General features: G+C 35.3%; 6 protein-coding genes across 7 annotated transcripts in view; 2 read left to right on the top strand and 4 right to left on the bottom strand.

Annotated features, from left to right (window-relative positions):
• The window catches only part of LOC105949199 (NADH-ubiquinone oxidoreductase B8 subunit), a 96,768-nt gene extending 86,522 nt beyond the window's left edge, over positions 1 to 10,246 (bottom strand). The window contains exon 1 of the mRNA XM_088817160.1: positions 10,227 to 10,246. The gene's annotated coding sequence lies outside the window, so the exon portion shown is untranslated. The remainder of the gene's footprint in view (positions 1 to 10,226) is intronic.
• LOC105949024 (RING-H2 finger protein ATL2) lies at positions 718 to 1,050 on the top strand. Its single transcript, XM_012972291.2, has one exon. It carries the CDS (start codon positions 718 to 720, stop codon positions 1,048 to 1,050), a length of 333 nt encoding a protein of 110 aa, XP_012827745.2.
• On the bottom strand, positions 5,952 to 8,854 carry LOC105949146 (uncharacterized). Its single transcript, XM_012972426.2, has 6 exons — positions 8,700 to 8,854; positions 8,567 to 8,607; positions 8,309 to 8,472; positions 7,485 to 7,584; positions 7,206 to 7,375; positions 5,952 to 6,960 (listed from the first exon to the last, which is right to left on the bottom strand). The coding sequence occupies exons 1-6, from the start codon at positions 8,741 to 8,743 to the stop codon at positions 6,361 to 6,363; spliced, it is 1,119 nt and encodes a 372-aa protein (XP_012827880.1). The 5' UTR covers positions 8,744 to 8,854; the 3' UTR covers positions 5,952 to 6,360.
• On the top strand, positions 10,231 to 12,605 carry LOC105949184 (putative serine/threonine-protein kinase PBL10). Of its 2 annotated transcripts, none has more exons than XM_088817156.1 (7): positions 10,231 to 10,377; positions 10,531 to 10,643; positions 10,778 to 11,091; positions 11,190 to 11,325; positions 11,415 to 11,557; positions 11,652 to 11,775; positions 11,987 to 12,605. In XM_088817156.1, exons 2-7 carry the CDS (start codon positions 10,592 to 10,594, stop codon positions 12,439 to 12,441), a joined length of 1,224 nt encoding a protein of 407 aa, XP_088673282.1. In that variant the 5' UTR covers positions 10,231 to 10,377; positions 10,531 to 10,591; the 3' UTR covers positions 12,442 to 12,605. The 2 variants fall into 2 exon arrangements, with proteins under 2 accessions (XP_088673282.1, XP_012827929.2); XM_012972475.2 differs by having other exon boundaries at positions 10,231 to 10,386.
• A 2,856-nt stretch (positions 12,606 to 15,461) lies between these two features.
• LOC105949200 (thylakoid soluble phosphoprotein) lies at positions 15,462 to 16,017 on the bottom strand. Its single transcript, XM_012972492.2, has one exon. The coding sequence runs from the start codon at positions 15,947 to 15,949 to the stop codon at positions 15,623 to 15,625; it is 327 nt and encodes a 108-aa protein (XP_012827946.2). The 5' UTR covers positions 15,950 to 16,017; the 3' UTR covers positions 15,462 to 15,622.
• Positions 16,018 to 16,905: 888 nt separating this feature from the next.
• Positions 16,906 to 19,596, bottom strand: LOC105949171 (Protein kinase superfamily protein). Its single transcript, XM_012972460.2, has 4 exons — positions 18,720 to 19,596; positions 18,337 to 18,597; positions 17,699 to 17,821; positions 16,906 to 17,607 (listed from the first exon to the last, which is right to left on the bottom strand). Exons 1-4 carry the CDS (start codon positions 19,146 to 19,148, stop codon positions 17,086 to 17,088), a joined length of 1,335 nt encoding a protein of 444 aa, XP_012827914.2. The 5' UTR covers positions 19,149 to 19,596; the 3' UTR covers positions 16,906 to 17,085.
• Between the last annotated feature and the right edge of the window lie 1,531 nt (positions 19,597 to 21,127).

Raw genomic sequence — 21,127 nt, 5'->3', positions numbered from 1 at the left:
CCACCCCCAATCTCAGTGACTCCGACATCACAACGACGGAGTCATGGTCCTTCAGATTATTAAGGAGGGAAATCGACAGAAGAGAGAAGAAGAAAAGAAAGTGAGAATGAGAGATTTCAGATTGAGAAGAAGAAAAAAAAAGGTGTAAAAGGCAAAGATGAAAAATTAGGGTTAAAGAAGATATAAATCTTTACAGGTAAAATTGCTAGTTTATTTCTATTAATTATCCAATCTATTAACTGAGTGGTTTTTCTCAAATTATTTATTTGAAGGGGGTCTACCTTACATCACTTTTCCAAATGAAGGGTCTACCATATATATATATATATATATATATATATATAGAGAGAGAGAGAGAGAGAGAGAGAGAGAGAGAGAGAGAGAGATAGAACACATATAGCAATATAAAATAACACGAGGAGGATTTTGCAATTTATGACTTTCACTCCATATATAAACTCTCTTCGTGAATCTTAATTATATTATTACTAATCTTCTAGTCAGATTGGAACTCTACTTCGAACAAATTAAATTGGATTTTCTATATCTATATATAATCCCTCCTCTTGTATTAATGTAGTCCAAATTAATTTAGGGCAAAATCAAAATCTGATCTAGTATATTTATTCTTCCATTAATTACCATCAAAGTTCAAGAAAAAAAGCCTTAATTGAAACGTCGATCATGGCCAATTGTATAGTACTCGTGTTAATGATCATGGCCAATTGTATAGCTCACCTGTATTTATTATGGAGGATCAAGCGAAGCGAGGATGCTTTGCAGTTACCGGTGGTAGCGCCAGCACAACCACCGCCAGCTCAGGCGGCGGCGATGACGAAGCGGCTCGCAGGCGGCAATGAAATAGTTTTCGACACTTTTATTCAAGAAAAGGCAAAGGAAGAAGGCGGATGTGCGATCTGTTTGGTGGAGTACGAAGACGGCGAAACCCTAGCGACGATTACCTCTTGCAAGCATAGGTATCATGTGTTTTGTATTGGGGCATGGTTGAAGGACCATGACACGTGTCCGCTTTGCAGAACTCAAGTTTGAGTATATTGGATATCGTCATATTGTAATAGTAATTTATTTTATTTTGAGGTACAAATTAAATAGTAATATACATGCAATTCCATGTAATATAACATGTATGTATATGCACAATCTTTGATTTTAATTTTCTTGTAAATAATTATTTAGTTTTCATTGTTATACTGTGATCACATATAGTTATGGTGATCATAAGATTGTGTGATAAAAAAATGTTCGGGAATATATGTTCAAAATCGGAGGGTATCGATCGGTTTGTTCTCTCGTTTTTCTTAATTCGGCATTCAAAGAACTTTTCATTATTTACGAATTAGAAGACGGTGCTCGATAGAATTGTATATGAATTCTTATGTAAGTCTAGATTAATAATTCCACCTTATTAACCTTATTAATTCATCTTTCTCCAAAAGATTTCAGAATCTTGTCTATGGTAACTTCATTAAAAGTTCAAATAATCCAAATAAGTTGTCGATATATATATACAGTAATATAGTTTATATATTAAAATCATTATTAATTAACCTGTAAATTACTTAATAGGGATACAAATTTTTCCTTGTTGATTTAATAAGAAGGTGAATATATATAGTTAAGTTACTATAAATAAGAAAGGATTTTTCGTAATTTGACCACCTGAAGGTGGTAATTTGCCCTTTATTTTTTTTACAATTAAACACATGACACGCAATAGGTAAACACGGTTCCTACTTTCCATATAATATATATCTATCTATATATATATATATACACGACACATATAAATATCCTATATATATACAATACATCAAACAGCAGATTATATTACAAAAACTGAAAAACCCTAGATAAACCATGGGCGAAAATTCGGTAGAATATCAATTCGGGATCCTAACTTTGTCGGTACTAGCGACGTGCTTTGTACTATACATGTTTGTGAGTTGCTTGTCCATGCTGCTATTTACACGGAGTAGCGATCGGGAGATAACAGCACCCGTCCCCACCGATAACTCACGTCAACTTACGATCAACCGCGATAGAGTATTAGTTCTCGAAACGTTCGGCAATAAGGATCAAGAAGGTGGGCCCCACAGCGGCGGCTGCGCGATATGCTTGGAGGAATATAAACACGGGGATACTCTGGCGGGAATCACTGCGTGTAAACATAGGTACCATGTCGCTTGTATTACGGCGTGGCTCGTGAAGAACGATACTTGCCCGATTTGCCGAAGTACCGATCTTGTTTGAGTTAATTAATTATATTGTAGTTTTTGTACATTAATTAAAGTTAATAATTAGAAGTTATCTTTTAATGGACTTTAATCTGTAACATCTTTTTTTTTTATTATTAATGGAAATCCAAAGGCATCATTGTTAGGAATTAAATTCTGATTTATTGTTCTAATTTATTTTTATTAGCAAAAACCCCCTACAATTGAAAACAATTAAAAACAAACACATAAAAAAATTCATCAACTAGGATATTACGAGCTAAAAAACCACAATGTGTGGTGATTTATGTTTATTGAAATGGCAAAAGGACTTCATAGCAATTTAAAATAACACGAGGAGTATTTTGCAATTTATGACTTCCACTCCATATATAAACTCTCTTCTTGAATCTTAATTATTTCTAATCTTCTAGTCAGGTTGGAATTCTACTTCGAACAAATTAAATAGGATTTTCTATATCTATATATAAACCCTCCTCTTTGATTAATTTAGTCCAAATTAATTGAAGGCAAAATCAAAATACGATCTAATATATTATTCTTCCATTAATTAAAGTTTCCATCAACTTTCAAGAAAAAAGCCTTAAATTGATCGTTCATCATGGGCAATTATTTAGTACTCGTGTTAATGGTTGTTATAGGAGCATTAGTACTAATAGCTCAATTGTATTTCTTATGGTTGATCGGGCGAAGGGAGGACGATATGGAATTACCGGAAGTAGCGCCAGCACAACCACCGCCAGCTGAGGCGGCGAAGACAAAGCGGCTCGGTGGCGGCGATGAAATAGTTTTCGACACTTTTATTCAAGAGAAAGCAAAGGAAGAAGGCGGATGTGCGATCTGTTTGGTGGAGTACAAAGACGGCGAAACCCTAGCTGCGATTACCGTTTGCAAGCATAGGTATCATGTGTTTTGTATTAGGGCATGGTTGAAGGAGCATGACACGTGTCCGCTTTGTAGAACTCAAGTTTGAGTATGGATATTGTAATAGTAATTTATTTTATTTTGAAAATAAGATTGTTGATTTAGTATCTGAATTTGATTATGGATGATTTCTACTCTGTGAAAGATTAGTAAATCGAGCTTGAGAGTTTTGACGAGCTCGAGTTCGAAAATATATTATTCGAAAATATGTAATAACCCATGTTGTATTTTAATTATTTAAGAATTAGAAGACGGTGATAGAATCATATAAGAATTTTTATGTAAGTCTAGATTTATTTTCTGCGTTTATTTAGAATCAAAACGTATGCTATAAAAAAATATATTGTAAACTAATAATTCATCTTTCTCCAAAAGATTCCAGAATCTTGTCCATGCTAACTTTCACTGAAATTTCAAATAATCCAAATAAGTTGTCGAGATATATATATATATATATATATATATATATATATATATATATATATATATATATATATATATATATATATATATATATATATATATATATATATATATATAAAATAAAAATATTTAACTGAATTAACGGTTCGGTAATCGGCATGTACCAAATTTTCGTTCGCTTCGCTTCGCTTCCCTTCCGTCGATTTATCGACCGAATAAACACACCCCTGTGTAAATTTGACAACGTAAGGGTGAACGTGCAAGGAAACACATAGTTGAAGGGAGGTGACTATAATTACACAAACAAGAGGGGGTTTTGTCGTAATTTGACTTTACCTAAAGGGGTGTGACATTAATTGTCTCCTATTTTTTACAATTAATATACAAAAGGGAAGTAAAATTCAAACACATTGTCACGCAATAGTTAAACAGGTTTCCTACTTCCCATATAATCTCTCTCTCTCTCTCTCTCTCTCTCTCTCTCTCTCTCTCTCTCTATATATATATATAGAGAGAGAGATATATATAATATATATATATATATATATATATATATATATATATATATATATATATATATATATAATATCTCTCTCTCTCTCTATAATACATCAAACAGCAGAATATATTACAACTGAAAAAGTGAAAACCCTAAACCATGGGGGAATATTCATTAGAATATCAATTAGGGATCCTAACTTTGTCCGTACTAGCGATGCTCTTTCTACTATGCATGTTTGTAAGATGCGTGTCCATGCTATTTCCATGGAGTAGCGAGCGGCGGGAGATAATAGCACCAATCCACACCAATAATCCACGTCCGCTTACGGTTGTTTTCGAAACTTTCGGCAATAAAGAAGAAGGTGGGGCCCACGGCGGTGGCTGCGCAATATGCTTGGAGGAATATAAATACGGAGATACTCTTGCGGGAATCACTGCGTGTAAACATAGGTACCATGTTGCTTGTATTAAGGCGTGGCTTGTGAACAACGATACTTGCCCGATTTGCAGAAGTACCAATCTTGTTTGAGTTGCTTATATTGTAGTTTTTGTATATTAATTAAAGTTTGAAGAATTTTTTTTTTTATTTAATAGATAATGTATTAGATAAAATATGAATATTGTTCGATAAGTTAAGAGTTCGTAATCAAAAATAAAATTATTGTTTATTTAATCAAAATATTTCTAAAAAAATAGTATTTTTTAATATATAAAAATACATAAAGAGGGTTGGATACGTAGGGCAACCCTATGAAATCTAGGGTAAATTACAACCAGCCTCTGAGATATGGTCAAATTACGAAAATCCCCCTCTTGTTTGGGTAATTACAATCACCCCTCAACTATAAAATTTAGTGAAATCTTCTAGATTATATGGAATATTATCACTTTTGTACTCATTTTATCTCATTCGAACTCCACATTTTGAAACAAGATGATTATAATATGTATTTTTTGTTTCGAAGTCATAATCACAAAATCATCTTTGCAATAGCTTTGAACTTTAAGTTAACATTTGTGAACTTAATATTTTTATATAAATCCAATTTTTTACCTAAATAAATTGCAAAACAAAATTGATTTATTAAGACATCAATTTATAATTTCAAAACACTAAAATTAATATATTTATAGTTGTAAACCAGGAACTACAAAAAATATTTTAATAAAAAAAAATATCAATAAATAATATTAATAAAAAAATTAGCAATAACTTCAACTATTTAATATCAAAAAATAAGTTTAATCACACAAAGTAAGATCTTAATATTTAAATGTAGACAATTATTATGATTATGAAATAAAAAAAGAGTTCATAATAGTTCAAATATAAAGCTTTAATTATATATCATTATTAAAAAAAACCACAACAATCCTCAGTCACAATGCCCACCCCTAAACACAAACAGGGCAGTTTTATCATTAAAAAAACACAATTGTAATCATCTTTGCACAGCCATTACCTGCTAAAATACACTTTTGAAAATATTAAATTTATGCAATAAACAATTGAAGAAGATAAAACTCGTCCTTTGGGATCTCGAGCAGTATAAAATCAGATATTGTTAGATAAAAAAAAAAACGTAAGTATTAGTGAAGATTCGATCACTGCACAAGTCATCACATGTCTAAAAACCTGCTTTCTGAGATGGCTTTCTTTAAGTGATCTTAAACCATTAAATAAATCCAAGAATTTTCAATTTCTACCCAAGTCCCGGTTTATATTTCAAAGCTCTATACCGATATCTTCCCAACTCATGTGCACTATCAAAACATAGACAAAGAAAAACTAACATAATTTTCTCTATACTCTAACTGCAATTTAACAAAACCTGGTCACAACACAAATTCAAAAGTAACTAGTAAGTGCAAAGCTTAGTAAAGGCATGGTCTACAAATTACTTGAGCCTGTATCCTCGGTTCTAGATAAACGAAACAAAAGAACTAGGAGAAACATAATGCAGAAGGCCGTTCTACACTAAAATATGGAACCAAGTTCAAAATACACTTCATACAGGACAATCCCTCTAGATTAAAACAGCAGCCTTTCATAGCATCTCAAAGAGGTTGTCTAGTTCGTTGATCTTATAAAAAAAGAAAAAGAGTAGAAATTTAAAACAACAAAAATCACTAGGGTTCTTCGGGTCTTCTAGTAATTGTCTCCTTGCTAGTACTCGGAAAAATCTAGTCAACTGTGGAGCCACGAGAAGCAAATAAGCAAAAGAGACGTGAGTGAAGTCCTACAAGAGGGACACATCTACCTGCCATAAGGATGGTAACGACTACTGCCACTATAACCTGCCCTACCTCCATAAGTACCCCCTCCCGCACCTCCACCATAACCACCTGCACCACCACCATAACCACCTGCACCTCCACCATAACCACCTGCACCACCAGGGCCAGAGTCATAACTGGCACCTGATCCAGAACCACCGTAACTCCCACCATAACCACCACCACCGCCTCGGCCATAGGAACCTAAACCACCACTACCACCGTACCCCCCACCGTAGCCTCCACCATAAGAACCAAATCTACTAGAGTAGCCAAGGGGGCCGGGGGAGGGGCCATCACCCCTATAACCGAATTCGCTACTCCCATAATCCCCATACCGACCCCCATATTCACTTCCACCACCACCATAACCACCATAGTCACCAAACCTAGGACCAAGACCCGATCCCATTGACCTATAAGAAGAAGCAGGGCCATAACCGCCACTGCCAAGACTGCTATAGGAGCTGCTGAAACCACCATAACTATCACCATATGCACGACCCCTAGAATCACTACCGTATGCAGGTGCAGGTGTTGGGTTTGAGGGTTTCTTTGGTTCTGCCTTCTTGATCTCAACCTACAACATAAGAAGCAAGTTAACCTAGAACTACCACCTTAAAATAGTTTGACAGCCAACACTAAATATATCATAAGGGAGCCTATGCCCTAATCCTTTCATAGTAGTAATTTGCTTAAAGGTTGGTGAAATCACTAAAATATTTTGACAATGCTCTCTAAAATAGCTTTGACGTATCACAACTGAAGCACTTGAAAGAGCCATACGACAAAGCACGAGCACAACTAATATTGCAAGAGACTTACCTGGGTACCCGCCATATCAATCATATTTCCATCAGCTAGGAGAGTATCAACAACTTGTTCATTGTCAAATACAACAAATCCAAAACCACGAGACCTCTTGGTCACATGATCTCGAATTATCTCATGCTCAACCACCTTCCCGTAGTTGGAAAAAAAACTCTTCAACTCGTCTATACAAAACGACCATTTCCAGCAGCGCGTTTAAAGAACATAAGAAGTTAGTGTAAAAATAAACATATTATCGATAAATGAAAATTTGAAATAAAAAAAAATGTGCACCTTCAGTAACAGAAGTAGGGATCCCACCAACAAAAACCTTTTTTGTTTTAAAATCTTTGGAATCACCAGCTCCTTTTGGAATTGTTCTTTTAATCTCGACCTGTCCAAGAAATATACTTAAGGTAAGTTCAGTAACTAAGAAACATACAGGGTAGCAACTACAACATACAAGACATTACTAAGACAGCATACACATAACAACCTATCTTCTTATTCTACGTTAACATTCAATAACGAACAATGATTGTGTAATAGCAAGAACTATATAGGTATTTGTGAATGATAAGGTTTTCCATCGAAGATCAACCACCACATTGAGGGATGATCACAAGTTCATATGCAGTGTCTTACTACTGCTTTTTCAGGCTTTAAAGTTTAGCCTCACACAAAATTATTGACAACACAGGATTTCTCTAAATATTGCATACATATGAGTTCGGAATCAACGTACTGAAAAGGGCAAGCTCAGTTTGCAAAAAAACTCGTTTTGAAACAATGCATATCATCCACAACAACATCAATGCAACACCCAAACTATAAGAAAATAATACCTATAAAACTTAAATCAACTACATCTTATCCACACACATAACACCGTAACTGATCATTAAGCAACTAGATATAGAGAACCACATGCGCAAACCAAAACAACAAATCTTGTAATACCCCAATTTACGTGAGCTCTTTATAAAATTAAAGACGCATTCCATCTAAATTCATAGGCAAGGAGATGTGCTATATAACTAAACTAACAACGACGTTCAGCATCACATTACACAAAATAAAAAACAAATTAATAATCTAAAACATCGAACAAATCTCACTTGTTTGCCATTGATGATATGGGTTTCAGCGATAACAGTGTCAACCACCGCAGCGTCGGCATACGTAATGAAGCCGAAACCCCGTGGCCGGCTGGTGTGCCGATCTTTCATGATTACAGAGTCCGTTATTTCTCCATACTTGCCAAAGTACTTCACAAAGGTATCTGCATAGTTTAGTTTATTTTTCAACCAAAATAAGGGGCGGCGCAAAAATCAAAAAATTGTGAAACACAAAACGAATTACAATAAAATCCCAACCTAAAGTAGTATCTTTTGCCAGACCCCCAATGAAAATCTTCCTGTTCAACAAAATAATCGGAATCAATCAGCTGAATAGGTCAATTACATATAAATTAATGCAAAATAAGCTGAAATTGAAGGACGGACGAACCCAGGGCTTGCGCCATCGCCGAAATCTGATCGCCTGGAACCCATTAGAGGTTTTGATTTTTGCAGATCTAGGGTTTGGGATTGGTTTGGGGTTTTTCGACGGTGAAGAATGAATTAATAATATCGGAAATAAAATAATTTGTGGTATTTATAGAGAGAGAGAGAGAGAGAGAGAGACAAAGGAGAGTAAAGTTTCTAAACTATAAATAATTAATAGATGTTTGCTAAATATTTTACAAGGAGGGAAGTTGTTGATTATGAAATTAAAGAGTTAACTTGTTGATTTTGCAAGATTTTTACTATTCACCTTGAAATATCGTTCGAGTTGTGATCGGTAGAATACAACATACTGATTACGTCGCACTGAAGGTAACAGTAAATTAAATGACAGTACATCGCAATTAATGGTACTGTAATTATTGGTACGATATTGGTGTGGCTTTTTCAATGTTATTAGATACGGTAGGTTCATGATGTTGATCAAAATATTCGATAATCATACCGAAACCATACCTAAATCTCGGCTAACACCAAACCTGAAGAGGTAGTATACATACTTTTTCTGATTCAAAGAATCAAATTACATCTAGTTGTTATTAAATATAACTTTAGGGAGCCAAGTGTGATTTACGCGTAAAAATAAACATAGCCAAAATCAATTTAGATATACCTCTTTTTGAGTAAGCACACAAATCTTGGTCAATTATAAAAATTCACCTGGACTTAAGCTAAATTACAAAATGTACCCCTAATTACCAAAATTCTCTGATGTTTATTTATGTCTTACACTGACCCCCTTATGGTGTGTCTTTTCATAGAATTTTTTTATTCCAGAGAATATTCCCCGAAAATTGGCAATTTGGCCCCTACAGACAGACGTATAACATAATGAAGGTAATCATGCACATATGTTTACAAAATTGCATATGTATGCTATAGAAGGTATGCCAATGTCACCAGTATTTTCAGAGTTATTCTTAGGGGGGTAGAATTGTTATTTTTCAGGGAATATCTGAAATCAAAAAGATTTCGTGAAAAAATCACATTATAAGGGTGTCAGTGTAGGACGAAAACAAATGTTGGGGGTTTGGTAATTACTGATAGGTGGTGGTGCTTTTTATAATTTAGCATAAGTATAAGGGTGTTTTTGTAATTTACCCTAACTAATATCATGAATAAACAAAATTAAAGGAAAAAATCAATAAAAGCAATATTAAAGATCAAAATGTAATAAACAACCAAATTAAACAGCTAAACAGATGACAGATTAGATTAAGCTAAGGCCCTTCGAGAATCAAGAGGACCATTGCATACCTATGTGTTAATAATCTACGACTACCAATACCCCATTCCAAGAGTCAACGCAACAACTGCACAACTGGTCAATGCTGACTGCCGAAACACACACACACACATGTGTGTGTCTGTGTGTAGCGTCGACGAGGGACCAATCGATTGTCACCGCCCGCCATTTATTAATATCCTCCTCTCCCTCCATCTTCCTTAACGCACACCCCTCTTCAGTCAATCCCCTCTCTCTCTCTCTCTCTCTCTCTCACACACACAGTTACACACAGACAGATATGAAGGTGGAGTAACAAAGAAAACAGAGCCCAATCGCTGCTTCTTCCAGTTTCTTGCTTATATATGGTTACTGTTCTTTAGTGTTAATTTTCAAGGTGCAAGAGGTGACTCTCTCTCTCTCTCTCTCTCTCTCTCTCTCTCTCTCTCTCTCTCTCTCTCTCTCTCTCTCCTTGCTAAAAACGCAACCTTTTTTTCTTTCTTTTTTGATATTTAGTTGTTTTTTAATTACTATTCTCTCCTATCTGCAGAATTTGCTGAGACCAATATAATAATCTTGATTTAGGGTTCTTGGTATATTGATTTCTTGCCATGGGGATTTGTTTCAGTGGTAGAATCAAATCTCAAACCCCACCTCACACTGGTAATAATTACTATATTAATCCCTTATTCCCTGCTCATCTTCATCAATTCTTGCACACACATACACGTGTGTGTGTGTGTGTGTGGGGAAATTTATGGGCTAATTAACTAATTAATTAAATTGATCAAATCTAGGTCTAAATTCACAATATGCTAGCTCAAATGGGAATGAAAAGAGCTATGTTATAAGTAGCAAGATCTCGTCGACTCTTCGAACCGAGGGCGAAATCTTGCAGTCATCTAATTTGAAAGACTTCACCTTTTCCGATCTGAAAAACGCCACTCGCAATTTCCGACCCGATAGTGTGCTCGGCGGTGGCGGATTCGGATCCGTATTTAAAGGATGGGTCGATGAGAATTCGTTCATAGCTGCAAAACCCGGCACGGGCATGATTGTTGCTGTCAAGAAACTCCATCAAGAAAGCTTTCAAGGCCATCGGGAATGGTTGGTAAGTTCATCGTATTTCGTTTCTCGATTTTCGATTAAATTTGCTATTGAGTCTTTAAACTATATAATACGATTTTGTGGTATTGTATGTATATATAGGCGGAAGTGAACTATTTGGGGCAGTTTTCGCATCCGAATCTTGTGAAACTTATCGGCTACTGCTTGGAGGATGATTATAGGCTCTTGGTGTACGAATTTATGCCTCGCGGTAGCTTAGAGAACCATTTATTTCGAAGTGAGTCCGTAATCTTTGTTTATTATACTACGATGTAAACGGAAAAGTTCGTAAAATAACTAATTATGTATATTGAAAAAAAAAATCAGGGGGTTCATATTTCCAGCCGCTTTCTTGGGGTCTTCGTCTTAAGGTAGCTCTCGGAGCTGCAAAGGGGCTGGCGTTTCTTCATAGCGATGAATCCGGGGTCATTTATCGAGACTTCAAAACTTCCAACATTTTACTCGACTCGGTAAAAAATCGTGATTATTACTGTGGTAACTAGTGAGTACATTGAGTACTCGGCATGTGTGTAATAATCTTACCTAAAACTCATGATTTGGCAGAACTACAATGCAAAATTGTCTGATTTTGGATTGGCTAAAGATGGGCCCACGGGTGATAAAAGCCACGTTTCGACGAGGGTCATGGGTACCCACGGGTATGCAGCTCCGGAGTATCTAGCTACAGGTAAGTATTTCGACTATATATCTTTCTGCAAGAATCGTATATTTGAAATGTTAAATGCCATTTCAATTTTACTGATACCGTTTTGACTTCGAACGTGAGTTTGACCATTTTCTAGTATGATTTTTGCAAAACTCCAAACACGAGAAACCGTAGTCCTTTGATACGTATATTATATCTTCATCGACTCTAATACGTATCGAATATTAATTAGGCCATTTGACGACAAAGAGCGACGTGTATAGCTACGGAGTTGTGCTCCTAGAATTGATGTCCGGCAGAAGAGCAATAGACAAGAATAGACCAACGGGCGAGCACAAGCTCGTTGACTGGTCAAAGCCCTACTTGGCCAACAAACGAAAAGTCTATCGAGTTATGGACAATCGACTCGAAGGCCAATACACAATAGACGTGGCTCAAAAAGTTGCTGCACTTGCTTTGAAATGCATATCGTTAGAGCCTAGGTTAAGGCCGAAAATGGAGGAAGTAGTTAAGGAAATCGAGCAACTTCAAGATTTTAGTAATTTGGACAGCAATCGAAGCGGGTCCCACAATGGATCTAGGCAACGTAGACGAAGTGTTGGCGATTCCGGCAATAAAATCGCGAATGCGGGTACTTATCTACGGCCTTATGCTTCTTCTCCTACACCGTATTCCACAAAGATCTAATATGTGGTCTTTTTTTCTTTTTTTTGTTCTTTTTTTCTTAATCACTATTAATTAAGTATATATAGATGTTCATACTTCACAATCATCTTTCTTGTAACAAATTTAAATTTAAGAATGTAAGATGATGATTCCCACATGATCAATTGTAGCTTTCTTGGGTTGTTTTTCCTTTTCTTTTTTTATTCTTTTTAAAGAAAAGTTGTCTTAATTTGATAGCTCATGTGACCCTTTTTTGAAGCAAAAGTGGTATATATTTTTTAAGCAGTGACATTGACATGAAAGAAAGGAAAATAACAATGGTAAGGAAAGTGGATGGAAGGATAGATACATGATATATACATATAGATGAATCAAGAAAGGTCAAGGGTAGATATTGCTAGTGGGGTTGCTTGTGGCTATCTTTTTTTTCTCAATTATCCCATACTTTCTTCCAAGAATCTTATCTTTATTTAATAGTATGGGATCATGTCATGGACAAAGATGGCAATTTTAATAAATAGTTAGGGCAAATTCTACTTTTCCCTCATATTTTGGTTTGGTATCACTTTATCCCCTTCTACTCTTGATTGTATCTATTTGCCCCATGCACTTCTCAATGTGGTCATCGATGTTAGTTGTCAGACATTTGACCTTAACACCGTTTGGTCTAAACTATGAAATCACAAAAACGTCACCCTTCCCATTTTAAATAATTATTCAAAAAACAAAGAAAAAAAATCAAGACAAAGAGAAAGCATAATCCACGACGGCATCCGTAATTTATTTTTATTACTTTTATTTTTTATTTTTTTTTTTTAAATTGGGAGAAGTGGTTTTTTTGTAATTTCCAGACCTTCGATCAAACGGTGTTAAGGTCAAAGGTCTGAAAACTAACGTCGAGAGCCACATTGAGACAATTTTTCAAGTACATGGTGACAAATCGATGCAATCGAGAGTAGAAGGGCGTAAAATGATATGTAGTCAAAGTACGACGGGAAAGTAGAATTTACCCAAATAGTTATTAAGATTTTATATGCAAATTTTTTATTTTTTTTAAATAGTTACCATGTGAGTAAATTTTGAATGTTATTATAAATATTCAATATGTATGGGAAGTTAGATGATATACCTGGTTATTTATATTATGTGGACTTCAACTGTAGATCTGATTAAATAACCACTCAATAATCACAAATAAACATCCGCGTGTGATTATGTATAATCTATAGATCTTCGATTGAAATTCACCGAATGTAAATAACCAAATGCAGCAGCATCTAATTTCACGTATGTTTGCGCATGTCATTTTGTACCTCCCATTTTCCTCACTTGTTGCTTGGCTTTTTCGATATTAGTTTGGGTCCAAAAATGGGATTTTTAATGCTCCATTCGAGACTTGTTTGTAAAACGACAACACTCTTGTGGTACTGTACAATGACATTTTTGAATAAAAGTTAAATTAACAGTTTTAAGTTTGAACCAATGATTTGAAATAAAGTTGAAGAACGCAAGATTGGGTTCATTTATTGATTCGTACAAGGGGAAAAAATCAACTTAGATCTTTTTTCTTTTCTTTTCTTTTTTTCATTTTAATTTTATTCAAATTTGAAACATTTATAATAAATCATCCAAATTTGCAAAAAAAAAAAAAAAAAAAAAAAAAGAAAATTCAAAATTTAAATTTCTAGATTTCTAAGAATTATGTTGGAACAAAATTGAAATTAGTTTTGAGGTAAGTGTTACACTTAAACCCCCTGTGGTTAGAGCTTTGTGCATATGACCCCCTTGTACTTTTAATATAAGCATATAATCCCCTTGTAGTTTTAATATAAGCACATTATCCCCCTATGTTATTCCAGTTGATAAATAATCAAGCACATTAGAAAGATAATTTTTTTTTAATTACAAGAGGTTGTGTGCTTTTATTAAAATAAAATGGGGTTACATGTTATATTAAAAGTACAGGAGGTTCATGTGCACAAAGTTCAAACCAGATGTGGTTAACTGCAACAGAAATTGAATTCCGGAAATGCTAATTCCAATTGGGATAACTCAAACTGCAACCCTTAGTGGGCCCACCTTACTGATCCAGTCCGTTGGCTTGGGGCAAATGTTAAGATTAATGGGCCGAGCCCAATAACTTAACTTCTGGCATTGTACGGATCTGCATTCCAAAGAAAGAAGGATTATTATTTTTTGACATTTATGGAAATCCCTTCACCTTCTTAAAAATTCTTCATTTCTAAAACCTAATTCAATTGATGCCAATTGTCATGCATAATTTTGTTATATATATATATATATATATATATATATATATATATATATATATATATATATATATATATATATATATATATACTTGATCGATAAACTCAAGTCCGACAAGATTCGAATCAAAATGTAACATGTTAGTCCGTGCAGGGGTGAAATTGGAACGAAATGTTCGAATTCCCACAGATTTGAATCCGCAAATTTTTGAATTTGGAACAGCACTTTTCACTCTGTATTTTGGAGGTTCCGAGTTCTTATATCTTTTGTAGCAAAATTGTACTAGATATTGGATTGAAACCTATTTCTAAAAATATACAATGTTTTCCAAGAAAGAACACTTATAATTATATATTTCGTTTTATAGGTGACTAAATTTTGAATTTTCGGATTTCTTCAAAAATGATCTGACAATTTTCAATGTTGGAATAAATTTTTTTGTTCCAGTTTCCGAAATTTCAAATTTTTCGATTTGCTTTATTAGCTGAATTGGAATTAGTTTTTCGTTTAAAAAATCAAATTGGAATCTGATCTATTCGGTTTCCACTCCAAAGCACACCCCAACATATGTTTAATATGACCATACATATTACATACCCAAAAAGTCTTAGCCCCAACTAAAAATGATTCGAAACCTTTCATTTGGTCTAGCTTTGATATCATATTGAATGACCAAAGTTTAAACTGTTAGGGAAATGTATCATTTAATATTAATATCTCCAATATGATTTAACATTAAATAAATTGTGCAAAAACAAATCCAAATTACATATGGTAAAAGCAAATATATTCAATTAAATTAAGCTGCAAATTACATAAAAAAAGGAACTTCCAAAATGCCCACAAGAATGAACAAAAAACATAATTAAATTACATAATAATCTTTTTGTGTTGGGAACAATTATTAATAAATATTAAAAAGCTAGCCCCATCATTTCTTGGCAAAGAGGTCTCCAAGCCCGCCAAAGCCGCCGAAACCGCCGCCCTCCTTCTTCTTTGGCGCCGCCACAGCCACCGTACCCTTCCGGCCATTTCCGGTGGTGCCGCCGCCGCTAGTAGTCTTCCCCTCCACCTTCTTCAAGATAGGATTAGTCTCGTAGATCTGCTCTTGCTTAGCCAACCCACCGAGGATAAAGTCCCATAAACTCTTCTCCTCTCCGCCTCCGCCGGAGCTTTTGGCTGCGGTGGCGGCGGTTCTCAGCACTCTCCTCTGAGGAGTGACATTAATGGGGGCAACGAACAAGTTTAAAGAAGCCATTAGATACACTCACTGTGTGTTTATTTTCAGTTTCAGGGTAATATTTGGGAAGGAAATAAAGAGATAATATATATATTATATATATGATATAGGTGAAGGGAAATATTTGTGAAGAGAATTTATTTAGCTTGTTTCTGGCACACGGTCTCTCCACAAGTGTCTTATCTTCATTCTTTTATTTATTTATTTATTTATTCTTTTTATTTCATTTTGATTTATTTATTTATTTTTATTTTTAATTGGAGAGTGAATTGAAAACTATCTAAAGCGTGAGTGGCTGCAACTTTGGCACGAGCACGAGGCATGAGGCCGCCCCATATAGTAGTACGAGTTTGCAACTTGCTTTGTAGTACATTAGTTTATCGATGGGTTGTAAACGAGATGAGCCGATTCGTGAGTTGGAGTTTTTTTTGAATTCCAGTTTTCTGACTAGTCGATCTCGAGTTTTTTTAATTGTTCGTGAGTTCACGAGTTTTTTTTTATATTATTTTTTATTTAAATATTGTATAATAATATAAAAATATTATAGAAATAATAATAAAAAAAGAGTATATATTAATAAATATTAAAAAAATATATATAATTATATTTTTATTTTGTAATTTGTTTATTATAATCTAAAAATATTAATAATAACAAAACATTAAAATAAACGCCAAAATGAGCTTGGGCTCAAGCTCGAAAAATGGACTCGAGCTCCAGCTCGAACCAAAAAAAAAAAAAAAAATCGAGGAGCTTGGCTCGTTCACACCCCTAGTTACGACATATTCAAGTAGGCAAAATCTTAGAATTAAGGGTCACTCACTACATTTCGAATATTTCAAAACATTTCATATTTTAATTTATTTTATAAAATCGTAGCCACGTCAACAATTATCGATATGGGTGACCACGAATACGAATATAAGATTAAAATATGTTTTTTTGGAAAACAAAAAATTAAGCAAAATTCACTATTTCAGTGGCAGAGCCAGAATTTTGTATTAGCAGGACCCAAATATGCACAGCTGTTTTTCTTTAAGGGGGCCGACAATACTACACTACCTCAAAAAATAACAAATCCCCTATTACAAAAATAACAAGTTCTTGAGAAGTAATAGGAGGGGGCCATGACCCCCCAACCCTATGCTGGCATATCATGTCCTGACCAGACCAGGTGTCCAGTTTCTCCAATCCAACTTCCCAATCGACCTATTCCTCCTGACTAATTCCACGAAATCAAAACCCTTTCTCCGGTTATGACTCCTCTCAACCGGTCCCACCGCCACATCAGCTTCTGCCAAGTCAGCTTCTACGGGCCCGCAGTCGTCTATGATGCCACCGAGCATCTCGATCACCTCGCTCATCTTGGGGCGCGATTTGGGGTTTTTCATCAGGCATTTGTTGGCAAGGGAAGCTAGTTTCTGAGCCGACTTCATGCAGTTATGACCTTCTAGAAGGCGCTGGTCCAGAATCATGTGGAACTTTCTGGAATCAGACACGTAAGGCCGGACCCATTCTAGAAGCTTCTGCTCGCCACGCGGCAAGTTCCGCTCGAGCACCCGTCTCCCCGTAATAAGTTCGTAGAGCACCACTCCGAAACTCCACACGTCACTTTTAGCTGTTAGCCTGCCCGTGTGGACGTACTCTGGAGCTGCATAACCTACTGTACCAACAACCTGGAAAAAAAAAAGGAAATGTAAGGATACTTTTTTTTTTGACGAGGTCTCGAAGTTTTTAGTGGAATCAAGAAACGGGATTTAATTATACCGATGTGGAAACGTGGCCTAATCCAGCTGCTGGACCCTGCCTTGCCAATCCGAAATCTGAGAGTTTTGCGTTGAAGTCTTCGTCCAACAGAATATTTGAAGTCTTGAAGTCTCTAAATATCAACTGAATATATTTAAAACGGCATATCAAGAACCCGATAAAGAGGCTCAAAATAAAGACGAGTAATAGGATTTACTACACGAACTATCTTGATCAACAGTTTAAGTAGTGATGGATCTATGCAAAATCCATCTTCAACGAATACGAACTAAATTTAATTATCGATAATTAGAAAGAAAGCTTGGCTTCATCCCATTCTCAACCTCAGAACTATTGTTAACATGAGAATATCGATTCGTTCAAGATAAAGCTCAATAAAGTCAATGGTCAAATTTCATCATCGAACTTGATGAAATTCACAATCGGATCAACCAATTCACCATATATATATATATATATATATATATATATATATATATATATATATATATATATATATGCATTCATCATTTTCTTAAACCTAGACCGGTCGAGCAATGGCAGCTAACGACTGCATTGGAGTGAAACATCTTGAAAAGAACCAAGACACAATCGTTTCATTTCGTCGTTTACGAATAAAAGAAACGCTATGTTATTACCTGAAATTCCATTTCTTCGTGAAGATAGGCCAATCCACGAGCTGCATCACGGGCGATATTTAACCTAACGATCCACGGTAGAGGAGAAGCGGAGCGGGTCAATAAATGGTCCTCCAAGCTTTTATTACACATGAGCTCGTACACGAGAAGCCGCTGAATCCCTCTCTCGTCGTCGTCTGCGCAGTATCCGACGAGCTTCACGAGATTTGGGTGCTTCACCACCCCTAGAAAATTCACTTCATTTATCCATTCCTTGTGCCCCTGATTACTAGAATGCAGTAAAAATTTAAAAATAAAATAATTTAAAGCAGAGTTGATTCTCAGTTTAATTGCTGTAATAAATCAAGAAAAATGTAATTAAAACATAAAGTAGGAGGGTGTGCCTGGAATCCGTTCCGATTCAACTGCTTGATGGCGACGTCCACCTCGGACCCAAAACCCGACCCGCAATCGGCGAGCTTGACCCGGCCCTGGTAAACGCATCCGAACCCGCCCTCGCCGATCACGAGGCTGCGGCTGAACCCACGGGTGGCCGACTTCAGCTCGGAGAAGGTGAACACGCGCAGATCATTGGCGCGGCCCTGAGTCAGAAAGTCCTGGAACAACTCGGACGAGTCGGCCCAGTCACGGCGCGAGTCGGTGTCGAACTCGGAGCGGCGCGAGTCCAGGTTGGTGGACGCCACGCTCAGGGAACGCGCCCACGACACCTTCCGCGACGCGGAGCAGTCCAGCTCGCCGCCGCCGCCGCCGTCGTCGTCCTCGTCGCCGCCGGAGCGCCGCTCCCCGCCGCTGGTGAAATGGAAGCACTTCATTTTTTTATTAATATTTTTTCTCTGCGTCGCCGTCGATAATAATAATAACAAATAGGGAAAAAAATCGCAAAAAATCTTTCTTTTTCAGGTGGGCTGCGCCATGAGGCAGAGGAATCGAAGAGTCAAAGACATAAACTTAACAAAAAAAAAAAAAAAAGAGTATTAATTTGGTTTGGTTGAGAAGATCAAGAAATCAAAAGCCGAATAACTTTTTATTATTTTATTATGAATAATAAGAGCGGGATTCTATTGACCTAGCACTATAAAATTAAGAGTGTGGATTTGTATAAACAAATGTCAGTTTGTAGTTGGGCTTCTGATGTCGTGATGGTGAAGAAGATACAGATGAGAGAGAAAGTGAAGAGAGAGAAAGAGAGAGAGAGGTGGGACACAAGTCACGAGAGGAGTGCAGAACTTTCATTTTGAAACGGTCAGCCGGTGTACTGTCTACTTTCTTTTAACTTCTTTTCGTCTACTAGGGAGGGCTGTTCCACTAATTTCTTTTTGGTCCCTTATGTTCATAAAAATCACATTTGACCCCTTATGTTTAAAAAATTCAATATTTTTAGTCCTATTTGTTAATTTTTCGTTAGTACTAACTACTAACGTAATCAAGCCTTTACAGATCACCGCCTTAACTGACGGACTAACGGGAAATTGATCGATGGAAATGACCATAAATGTTAAATTATTGAAACTCGAGGGACAAAATGTATTTTTTGTGAGCATAGATGACCAAATATGAAATTTGTGCAAATTTAAAGGGTGACAACTGCAATTTTCCAATTTTATATTAATATATATTTGAGAAAATTACAGCAGCCGCTTGAGCTAAATTTAAATTATGGAAAAACACCTTTTATTTGTATAATTAAATTAAATCACTCCATCAACTATGTATTATCTCACGAAAAAATCAATCCTTCAATAGGTAAATTTGAAGGAATGTGGTTATAAGTAGTCAAACATGAGGGATTTTTTCGTATTTTGACTTTATCTTGAACGTTGATCGTCATTTACATTATATGTTTTAAGGGATCTGGAATTCGGATTTTGGTATATTATATTATGAATTTATGGTAATAGTTTTTAGATTCTATGTTTTGGAGTAATGTTAAAAATATTTTTCGTTCAGTAGGTGGGTAGTTGGACCATATGAGGACTCGTTAATTTGAATCAATTTGTAAATTATTTAATTGTTATTTTGCGAATCAAAATCAATTTGTTCATAAACATAACCAAACCATTTGTCTCGTAAGAGTAATTTAGTTTCGTACCAAATTATTTGTCACTTTGTAATATATCAATCCTATATTAATTGCACTTTTTCAATAATATAATAAAGTAATAAATTATTTATTCTTAAAAAAGAAAGAAAAAAAAGTAATATATTATTATTTACTCTTGGGTTAACTAGATGGACCCAAATCTAAGCCCGAAGAAACTATGGGCTTTACTCTCTTGAGCCACATAAGCTTAATTGGGCCCGTAAAAACACTTAATAAAGTACCGCATTTCTAATTAATTTATTATCTACGGCCTCGTTTGCTTAATGCTATTAAGCTCTATTAACTAAATAGTCGATCAGTAAGATGTTTGGTTGATGAAATTCGTATTTAGTCTAGCCCACTATAACACTTAAAGCCTGCACTTAAGTGTTATTATTTGGTTAAATTAGTAGCACCCCTCCCTTGCGATTAATTTAGTAGAGGGTGATTAAAAGAGGAAAATACAATTTTATCCTTAAAACATTATCTTAATTTTGTTAATTAAAAGATCTTTTAGACAATTCATAATTAATACCAAAATTTAACAAATTTAATACGAGATTTAATCTAACGAATTAAACATCTTACGGATTAAATAATTAATTAATCAGTGGGATATTAATCCAATCTCACCTAATCCAATATAATCCGGGTAAGCAAACGAGGCCTAATTATATATTTCACTAACTGAAATGCTAAATCACGCACGGA

Source organism: Erythranthe guttata, chromosome 4 (genome assembly GCF_056151865.1).
Source record: "Erythranthe guttata isolate IM_541 chromosome 4, IM_541, whole genome shotgun sequence".
Lineage (NCBI taxonomy): Eukaryota > Viridiplantae > Streptophyta > Magnoliopsida > Lamiales > Phrymaceae > Erythranthe > Erythranthe guttata.
This window is presented reverse-complemented; position numbering and strand designations above follow the sequence as displayed.